This window comes from Daktulosphaira vitifoliae, unplaced genomic scaffold, assembly GCF_025091365.1.
Source record: "Daktulosphaira vitifoliae isolate Bord-2020 unplaced genomic scaffold, ASM2509136v1 Scaffold_279, whole genome shotgun sequence".
In the NCBI taxonomy this organism is placed as follows: domain Eukaryota; kingdom Metazoa; phylum Arthropoda; class Insecta; order Hemiptera; family Phylloxeridae; genus Daktulosphaira; species Daktulosphaira vitifoliae.
The window spans coordinates 6,491-16,946 of record NW_026099845.1 but is presented as its reverse complement, the minus strand read 5'-3'; the positions used below and the strand labels follow the sequence as shown (position 1 = coordinate 16,946).

Genomic DNA, 10,456 nt, shown 5'->3' with positions numbered 1-10,456 from the left:
AATTACAAAGATCTAATTATAAATTGAACAATAGACATTCGTTAAAAAAAAAAAACCACTACAGGGAGGTCGCGGCACAGTAGTGACGTGGCATAGTTGGATCAAGTATAATGATATCTGACAGTAATTAAAATCACTATCATAAAAAAAGCTCGATGCAAATCTTTAGGTAGTGTTTAATTTAAAAAAATTGGTGTATTATTCCAAAAGCTATATGATCTGCTAGTTCCTTATTAATATTCTGATTAAGATAAAGCATGTCGAATGAAAAAAGGGATTATAAAAAAATATTATTTTTCATAAAAAATTGNAGGGATTATAAAAAAATATTATTTTTCATAAAAAATTGTGTTGATCCATACACTTTTCAATATGTTATAGCATTATAAAGTTAAAAATATAAAAAAGAATTTTTTTACAAAAATCGTATTTTTTTATTTACTTTTATATCTGTTTTCACTATGAAGACAAAATAAAGTCGACATTTTTTTTTACCATAATAAAATACATTACATTAGCTTTAATTTAAGATATATATAAAAGTGTCAGACTTTCCGTAACAATTTCAAGGGATACAGGTCAATTATTATACAATTTATAATATACACGAATCAAATATACAAAATTAGAATTTAGGAATACAAGGAATATATTAGACAAATATAAAATTTATAGTTACAATATTATTAAAACTAAGAATATTATTATAAACCTAAAATAAACTATTAAATGAAGACAAAATAAAGTCAGAAATCTTTTTTTACCATAATAAAGTACATTACATTAGCTTTAATTTAAGATTATATAAAAGTGTCAGACTTTCCGTAACAATTTCAAAAGTTAAGCTGAAAAAGTTCTACTTTCTATATGCAAAAGTTATGGCAGTTTTATGTAAAAAATATTGAAAAAATGTCGAAAATTAACGATTTATAATTTGAANAATATTGAAAAAATGTCGAAAATTAACGATTTTTAAATTTGAATTTTTTTTTTGACATTTCCCCCATTTACGGTGAACGAAGGAAATTTTTTCAATTTTTAAGGGTAATGTCTTCGACTAGATACGATTTGTGATCTTTTGGCGTATCGTTGAAAGAAATCAGTTAGGCAAGAGCTGAGAAAAAGTGGTAACAGGCACAAAACATGTATTTAATCTATAGTAATCAACTAAGAAAGTCAATAACCATCTTTGGTTGATGTGTTTAATTTTTTTTTAACATGCTTCAAAGACGCATTTAATAACGTTTTATAACAGTGATTTTAGTCACTGTCAGATATCAATCAATACTAATCTGAAAAATGCTTAAATTGCATTATAGTGTATTCCTATTATACATAACTTTTTAACGTATAAAAAATGTTCCCTCATTTTTGTATATTTTATGTATATGTTTATGTATGTTATTTGTATCATAAATGCTACTTTGACGAAGAGGTTGACAGATATTGAATTGTCTACATTCCACTCACCGCGTGTTGTCTAGAATAGATATTTTTATCATTCGAATTTTTGTCTCTTATTAACTTAAAATGCTTTGTTTATTTAATAAGATTCTTTTAATTAAATTTAATCAAAAATTCATTTTTTTGTGTGTTCAGTCTTCAATGGACTCGTGTATTTTGTTTCAAAAATCATTTATCCAACTTCAATGCAGTAATTGTTGAACAGATTTTTTTTAGTCTTATTACTTTTTGGAAGTTTCTTCCAAAGGTTTGTGTTGACTCAGTAGATTATGATTAATTTTTCTTTCAGCAATTTTAATTGAAAATTAATTACTAAAATTATTTTTAACATTTATTAAAAAAATTTAAATAATATTAAGCTATGTAAGTTTTGCTACAAGTTTTATATGAGTTATGCTAAGAATTAGTAAGTTTTGGTTATATATAAGTAGAATTAATTTTTTCTTATTTAAAAATTCTGTGTGTCATCTAAAAGTAAAAATATATTAACTTATCGTTAAACAATTTTAATTTTGTGACATGAGTTTTATAATCAATGTTAAATTATAAGTAAAACCATTATAATCTCCAGTGGTGCTCAAAGAAAAGTTAAAAATATTAAGGAGTAAAAAATTATTTATTTGAAGTTCTTTTTCTTTAAAATCTAATATACATTTATTGAAATCAGTTTGATATTTCCTTGAAAAAAATATCTGAATAGCCTTTCCTTTTTTTAATAATAATTAAATTTGTTGGACAATTTTCTCATTGGTCCAGCGAGAAAAAAAATCTTAAATTAAATGAGGGCCTTCTGAGCCAGGCCGACACTGCGAAAAGATGATTATTTTGCCAATGTTTTCATCTCGTTAGCTTAACGTGTATCCTGCAAATACAAATGTATTGTTTTATAAATACAAAATGAAGTTTTTTTAAAAATTTAAATTCATTTTATATGTACTTTTTAGAATATGAAAGCATATTCCTAAAAAATAAAAATTAATTTTCAAAATAAAATTACGTAATGTAATGTATTATGTTTTGTAAAAATGTAATTTTGTATATATATATATGTCGTAACACAGTAAAAAGATAAAATTCGAAACTATGTGTAAGTGTGTGTACGAAGATGAATATGAGGAAGTGGTGCCTGCTGTCTAGGTATTCATGTGCGTGTTGTCGTACGGCAGTCACCGTGCTCGGCTGACACTCCGGGTTAGCTGTGGGTGTCGAAAGGCTGTTGTTATAGGAAGGGAGAATAAGAGTAACACCTAGGTATGAGGTGCAGACGAAGTGCAAGACACAAGTACTTCAAAGAGAGAACGGGGTAGCCGAGTATAAGGTGCAGACGAAGTGCAAGACACAAATACTGGGCGTACCAGATAAGGAGTATAACAAAGTACGAGGTGCAGACGAAGTGCAAGACACAAGTACTTCAAAGAGAGAACGGGGTAGCCGAGTATAAGGTGCAGACGAAGTGCAAGACACAAGTACTTCAGAGAGAGAACGGGGTAGCCGAGTATAAGGTGCAGACGAAGTGCAAGACACAAATACTAGGCGTACCAGGTGAGGAAAGATAACAGAGTACAAGGTGCAGACGAAGTGCAAGACACAAGTACTCTGAAATGTCGAGGAAAAGAGTATATAGGTTAGAAAAGGAATAAACAAAGACTTTACTTTAAGCAGTAAGCCGGACAGCGACAACCGAGTACTGAGACTGATGAATGACCCAAGGCACTGGAGTCGACTGACCACGATGGTCAGGTCTATTGGGTTTTTATAATAATTACACTTATTGCCGATTTGGCAATAAATATTATTTGTTAATTCATCAGTCTCAGGCAGCGGATGTGCTGTCTATATTTTATTAAAATAATTCTCACGATTATGAAAAAGTGACACCATCACATATATGTCCTATAAAAAAAGTTGTACAGTTTCAATATTACATTATTATATTTTGATTTCCATTTAATGAGAAAAAATGAATAATTGTTTGATTATCAATTATGATTATAAATTAAAATATTTAACTCTATACGTATATTTGACAAAACTTCAAATAATCATAATTCAAATGAATAAAACTCAACCATTATTTAATGAATTGACTGCATATTTTTAATCGAGTTAGTTAAGTTTAAAACTAATTATCTTAATAGAAGATTTAATTAAGTTTATTATTAATCATAAACTATTGTCCACTGTTAACTTATAACTGCCTTGTGTTTACTCAATATGACTAGAGCGTAGGAGTATTGCAACAAAATATTTGGGAACTCTAATTACATAATTTTTTACCTAATCTAAACAATATTTCTATACAACAAGAAATACAAATTAATTCATTTTCGGTATATTCTATGGCAGAATTTTAAGAGACAAAGCCCCCTCAAGTCTCTCCAGATTGCGGTTAAATCCAGACTGGACTGAATTAATTTCGTTGCCCACTTTTGAAAAATGAAATGANATTAATTCATTTTCGGTATATTCTATGGCAGAATTTTAAGAGACAAAGCCCCCTCAAGTCTCTCCAGATTGCGGTTAAATCCAAACTGGACTGAATTAATTTCGTTGCCCACCTTTGAACATTGAAATGATACGTATTAAATCATATTTTTGTTTGATTTCATATGAGACTAATTGTAATAACAGTTTTAGAGAATGGGATACCGAATATTTTTATAAGCACATCTGTTTAATGACGAATCCTAACATAAGTGAAACGTACCCCTATATCTTTTAACTAAACTAATTAAATGTTATCATATTAATTTGCTTATGTAACTAGTTGTTTTAGTTCAAAGCCCCCTTTCTTACCTTTATGTACCTATTTTATCAAAAGTCGGATACATTTCGGGGATCTTTATTGTAATAATTATTCGTTAATAGACAGTAATCAATTATAACGCTATTTTATTAAATTAATTATTATTTATTAATTAGTGATAAGAATTATATTTTTCCATTAGTTATTATATGCTACGATATTCATCTACTACGAAATTTGATAATTTTTTAATAGATTTCGCGAATAATCGATATTCCGAGCTAACTTCATTCGGAGCAATCAATTAATAGTCCTATTCGGAGTATTCATCGTCGTAGTAAAATCCAAATTTTTGTAACCGTAAGTATTCGTAGTAATTGTTGTCGGAGTAAATGTATTCGGAGGATTTTTTTACAGTGTCAGAGTAAATGAATGTCGGGGCATCATCAGTTCGTGGCAATCTCCGTAACCCGTAATAAGATAGTATTTACTTCCGTCATTTACGTAATATGGTCAAACCATAAGAAAATTGTAAAAAAAATCAAAATTTAATTAACTTCAAAATGCTGTATAAACGTAACTACTGAATTAAAATAAGAGTTTTTGGTATCAACAATTTTCATTAAAACGTATCTATAAAATGGCTATCATCAAATCTTAAAAAAAAATTTAATAAAAAAATTAATATTTAAAATATTTTTTGTAATTGCGATAAATAACATAAAACTTATTTTAAATAGAGTTCTATATTGTAAAAATTGTTTTAAAAACAAAAGTATAAAATCTTATGTAGAAAATAAGTTATATGAGTTGTCAGTTAGATTTGTCTCCATTCTGTATTTTATTAAAAGTTCTACATTAAAATCTATTTTATTGATAAAATATAATAATTTAAGATAAAACCAAGTATTTAATTAACGTTTAACAAAATTGCTGTGCGTGTTGTTTTTTATTCCAGCTTATCTCGTAGCTCTATTAGTGATTTAATATTATTTTAGATACATAACAAACAACTAACATAAATAAAAATAAAACAAGTATAAAATCTAAACAAATAAAGTCTTAGAAAATGTTTCCTTGATGATAATTTGTTAAAAAGTGACGCGATAAGCTCTTTGTTACGACGTGAGCTTTACCCACTCTGTCACAGATTCGGCCGCACTCTCGGCGAACATTCTAACGCAGCACTACACCTTAAATGCATTTCTAAAATTTTAAACACAAAAATATGACTATTATTTAAGTAATCATTCTGTTTTCATATAATTTTCATATAATTACTCATTATTTTTATCTTAACATAGATTGTTTATTTTTTTTTAATTTTATATGGGTGCGGCAGAGGAATAGGATGTTTTTGAAATAATCATAAAATCATTAGTTTTTGCTTTAGGAAAAATTTATTGGTAGACCAACATACACAAAGACATAGCATTTGATAATACTCGGATGGATTTCCAGTTGTGGAAAACAATATCGGGTATATGGTGACCGTTTCCATCGACGCATTTTTGAAGGCGTTCGCGGAAACTAGTCTCGACTTTTCCAACAAATCTCTATTGATTTCACTAATTTCCTGGCCAACTGAATCTTTCAATTCTTTTAATGTACGAGGATTATTTCCATAGACGCGGGACTTGAGGTACCTCATAAAAAGAAATAACACATGGACATGTTCGGGGACCGAGGAAGCCATAAAACGTCCCCTAAACTTGAAATTGAAAGGTTGGCAAATAAGGGACGAGAACAGGGCATGGATGCCCTGGCGGTGTGTGCCGTGGCTCCATCTAGCTGAAACCACAAACGGTCACGGTCAATACGTCTTCTTTCTAACTCGTTGATAAAGAAGGCGTTTACCATATTAACGTAACGTTACTGTAACAGTAACCGCATTTTCCTCAAACAAATAGGGACCTATCAATCTGAAGGATGTTCACCCATCGTAAGTATGTGTTCCGCGTGGGAACAGAGTCATTTCGATTAATACCGCCGAATCGACTTCGGAACTCGCGCTGAACCGAAACCACTGACTCCGCTACTCTTCGCAAAGCAATAGTACGCGAAAACGCGTTGGTCTAACGTCCACCGCTCCATAGTAGCAATTGAAATTGAAATGCTTTGAGTCAAGGCACTGAATGTAGTCTGACGCATACCCTTCCCTTCTCTAATGGCCGAGTACTACCTGTCCTAAAAACGTTCGCTCTTTGTGCCGCACGCTGTACTTTTTATACTATATTATGATATGCAGACATTTCAATTAAACAAGGTAAATATTTAAATAAATACAGACAACATTTTGTTGGAGATTTGGTAAAATATAATACTGAATTAAATTCAAATTTATTTTTTATTATTCAAGTATACATAGGTAAATAAGCTGTAATTATTATTATTTGTAATTATCTATAATTACTATTGCAAGCATTTTCATTTACAATAAAAAATTTTTATTAAGCAACATCTTCTACAGCATAATAATGAAATCCTTCATATGGTTCAACAATATACAAACACTTTTCATTATTCATATCAAGATTTTCAAGATTAGGCCAATTTTTATGATATAATGTCCATTTATTCCTTGGTCCTTCTCTATAGACATAAATGCAAACATCTAAAGCGTACGCTGCGACAAACAGTTCTACATTTGATCCTATTCTATCTAAAAAATACAAATTTAAACTTATGTCAAATATAGTTTTTTGGAAAACTAATATTATGGACAGAGGAAACCATTATTTTGAACATGAAATTTGACAAGAGTAAATATCAGTTTTTATGTAAAAAGCTTTAGTTTATGCAATAAACTAAAATATGATTTTCCTGTAATTTTTAGGGTAATTAAAATTATTTTATCCTTGAGTAACAACATTTAAAAAACTGTTTAAATTATGCGTTGAACTTATTGGTTATTTTAATAAAAAATAAACTATTAAATGATGAAAAGAATATTTCAGTAATATTAGTCTAATTTTAATGTAATTAATTCATTCAAATTCATTAATTATGAAAATATAATATTACTTTGTGACATAATTATGTTAATATAATATTATCGTTTAATATGATAATAAATACCAAACAATATTATCTTTTCGTTATCATAAGGTTTTTTTTTAAATTTACAAATTTTTTTTACAAAAATCATGTTTTAATAGGAAAACATTTGCTGACTACGTCTCATGTTTTATTTTTACCTTTCTCGTGGCCCGATTGCGTCCACAGTAATAATTAATAGATAAATATGATGCAAATCAACAAATGTCATAACAAAATTAATAAGTGATAAAATGTGACAAGTAATAATACAGTAATAATCAATTGATATTTTGAATGCTGTGAATAATGTGAGTAAAAACAAAATTTGAAAAAAGTCTAATAAAATTATATGAAAAAATCACAATGAAATCTTGGGACACACTCATATAATACCTTATTGCGAATGCATTTGAAACATCAGAAAAACGTAATTTTACACGTAATCAAGATATCCCCTTTAAATATAGTTTTGATGATGTTTTAATGCCATTATCAATTAAAATAGTTTAAGATGAGCACTAATCTCTCTAAACAATAATTAAATTGATAATAAAATATTTGTTACACGATTTGAATATATTTTACATACTATTTTCATTTATACGTCTAGTTTCTAGGTACTTATTTAATTTATCTTGATCTCCATCAAAAAGATCCCTTAACGGTTTACTCTGCAAGGAATTCTAAAAAAATATTTACGTACCCATAAATTATTGCTTGAAAAATAATAAATGAATATCGTTAGCTTAGTGACAAAACTTCGAAACTACATTTTCTGTGACATTGACTTTTTGATATTAAAATGCAATTTATTTATTATAATTATTTTATGATATAACGTGATCATTATAAGCAATTTTTTTTTTAATTTCATTCTGTATTTTATGATTTTGTGTACTTCAAATAATATTTTAATGGTAATAAAAAAATGTATTATGAATAAAAACTTCTATAAATAAATAAATTGTGTATACACTTAATATCAGATTTGTGCCCCTCCCTAAAAATTACAAATTTGTAGATACGAGTTATTGCTACTAAGGTACTGATATAATAGATATTTATAGCTACTTATATATTATAGTACCTCATGTATCTTATTTCTTATAGTTTCATGGTACTGATCTGTATTACAAAGTAACTGAGATAGAAGTTTGTAAGTAACATTTCCAACGTTATTTGGATTTACAGTTGTATTTAAAGTTTGATTGGGTTTAGTTAATATTTTGTGAATATTTTTCGGATATTGTTTAGTTGATTTTTGAAATTTTAAACCTAATTTCACGCATTTTTTCTTACGCAACGCTGTGTCCATTGGATTATAGAAGTTATGATTGTTTAGTATTACGTCTTCAAAATGAGATGCGTGATGTATGTTAGATTCAAATTTCGTATGGAATTTCACTTGTTTAGGAGGTTCATCTCCGATTACCTAAATATAATCAAATTGTTTGTTTATTGCCATACTATTAATTTTATAATTAATGATTTTTAATACGAAATTGACTGTAAATTTAATCTCAAAGTTTATATTTATAGAGTCTCCAAAAAAATATAATTTAAATATATGAACACTATTTTCTCAAAAATGATAAATGAGCAAACTATTAATTTTTTAAAATAATGGTTGAATACAAATTTAATCATAATATAAAAAAACCCATCACAGGGGGGGTCGCAGCACAGTGATGACGTGGTATAGATGGATCAAGTATAATGATATCTGACAGTGATTAAAATCACTATCAAAAAAAAACGCTTCGATGCAAATCTTTAGATACTGTTTAATTTTAAAAAATTGTTGGATTATTCCAAAAGCTACATGATCTGCTAGTTCATTATTAATATCCTAATTAAGATAAAGTATGTCGAATGAAAAAGGGATTATTAAAAAATATTATTTCTCATAAAAAAATAATGTTGATCCATACACTTTTCAATATGTCATAGCATTATAAAGTTAAAAATGTAAAAAATAAAATCGAGAATTTTCACACAATAATAGTATTCGGTAGCCATTTTCACCGTGAAGATAAAATAAAGTCCGAAATTTTTTTTTTGCATAATAAAGTAAATTACATTAGCTTTAATTTAAGATATATATAAAAGTGTCAGACTTTCCGGAACACTTTCAAAATTTAAGTTGAAAAAGTTAATTTTTTGTGAAAAAGTGGTCATTTTAAATCCCCCCCTGTGGGCAGGTAAAGGGTCAGATATAAAAAAAATATATACCAAATGATAGGTAAAGACATCATGCATCTATAAAAAAAAAATTATATTGATCCATACATCTTTCAAAAAGTTATAGCATTATAAAGTTAAAAATATAAAAATGAATTTTTTTACAAAAATCGTATTTTTTTTATAAACTTTGATGTCTGTTTTCACCATGAAGATAAAATAAAGTCCGAAATTTTTTTTTTGCATAATAAAGTATATTACATTAGCTTTAATTTAAGATATATATAAAAGTGTCAGACTTTCCGGAACACTTTCAAAATTTAAGTTGAAAAAGTTCTACTTTCTACATGCATTTTTTAGATTTGAACCCCCCTCGTATATAGGGAAATGGTCGGATTTAAAAAAACAGTATGTCAAATGAAAGATGTATATAAATACTACTCCTCATGAAAAAATTGTACTGATCCATACATTTTTCAAAAAGTCATAGCATTATAAAGTTAAAAATGTAAAAAATAAAATCGAGAATTTTCACACAATAATATTATTCGGTAGCCATTTTCACCATGAAGACAAAATAAAGTCCGAAATTTTTTTTTTGCATAATAAAGTATATTACATTAGCTTTAATTTAAGATATATATAAAAGTGTCAGACTTTCCGGAACACTTTCAAAATTTAAGTTGAAAAAGTTATACTTTCTACATGCATTTTTTAGATTTGAACCCCCCTCGTATATAGGGAAATGGTCGGATTTAAAAAAACAGTATGTCAAATGAAAGATGTATATAAATACTACTCCTCATGAAAAAATTGTACTGATCCATACATTTTTCAAAAAGTTATAGCATAATAAAGTTAAAAATGTAAAATACAAAATCGAAAATTTTCACACAAAAAAAGCATTTGGTAGCCATTTTCACCGTGAAGATAAAATAAAGGGCGAAATTTTTTTTTTGCATAATAAAGATTATTACATTAGCTTTAATTTAAGATATATATAAAAGTGTCAGACCTTCCGGAACA

At 27.6% G+C, this 10,456-nt stretch overlaps 1 protein-coding gene across 1 annotated transcript in view; it reads right to left on the bottom strand.

Moving 5' to 3' along the window:
• Positions 1–6,538: 6,538 nt before the first annotated feature.
• The window catches only part of LOC126909340 (uncharacterized), a 4,376-nt gene continuing 458 nt past the window's right edge, over positions 6,539–10,456 (bottom strand). The window contains exons 2-4 of the mRNA XM_050691756.1: positions 8,337–8,681; positions 7,839–7,932; positions 6,539–6,872 (exon numbers count right to left, since the gene is read on the bottom strand). Of these exons, the coding sequence (XP_050547713.1) occupies positions 6,661–6,872; positions 7,839–7,932; positions 8,337–8,681 (651 nt within the window). The 3' untranslated portion in view covers positions 6,539–6,660. The remainder of the gene's footprint in view (positions 6,873–7,838; positions 7,933–8,336; positions 8,682–10,456) is intronic.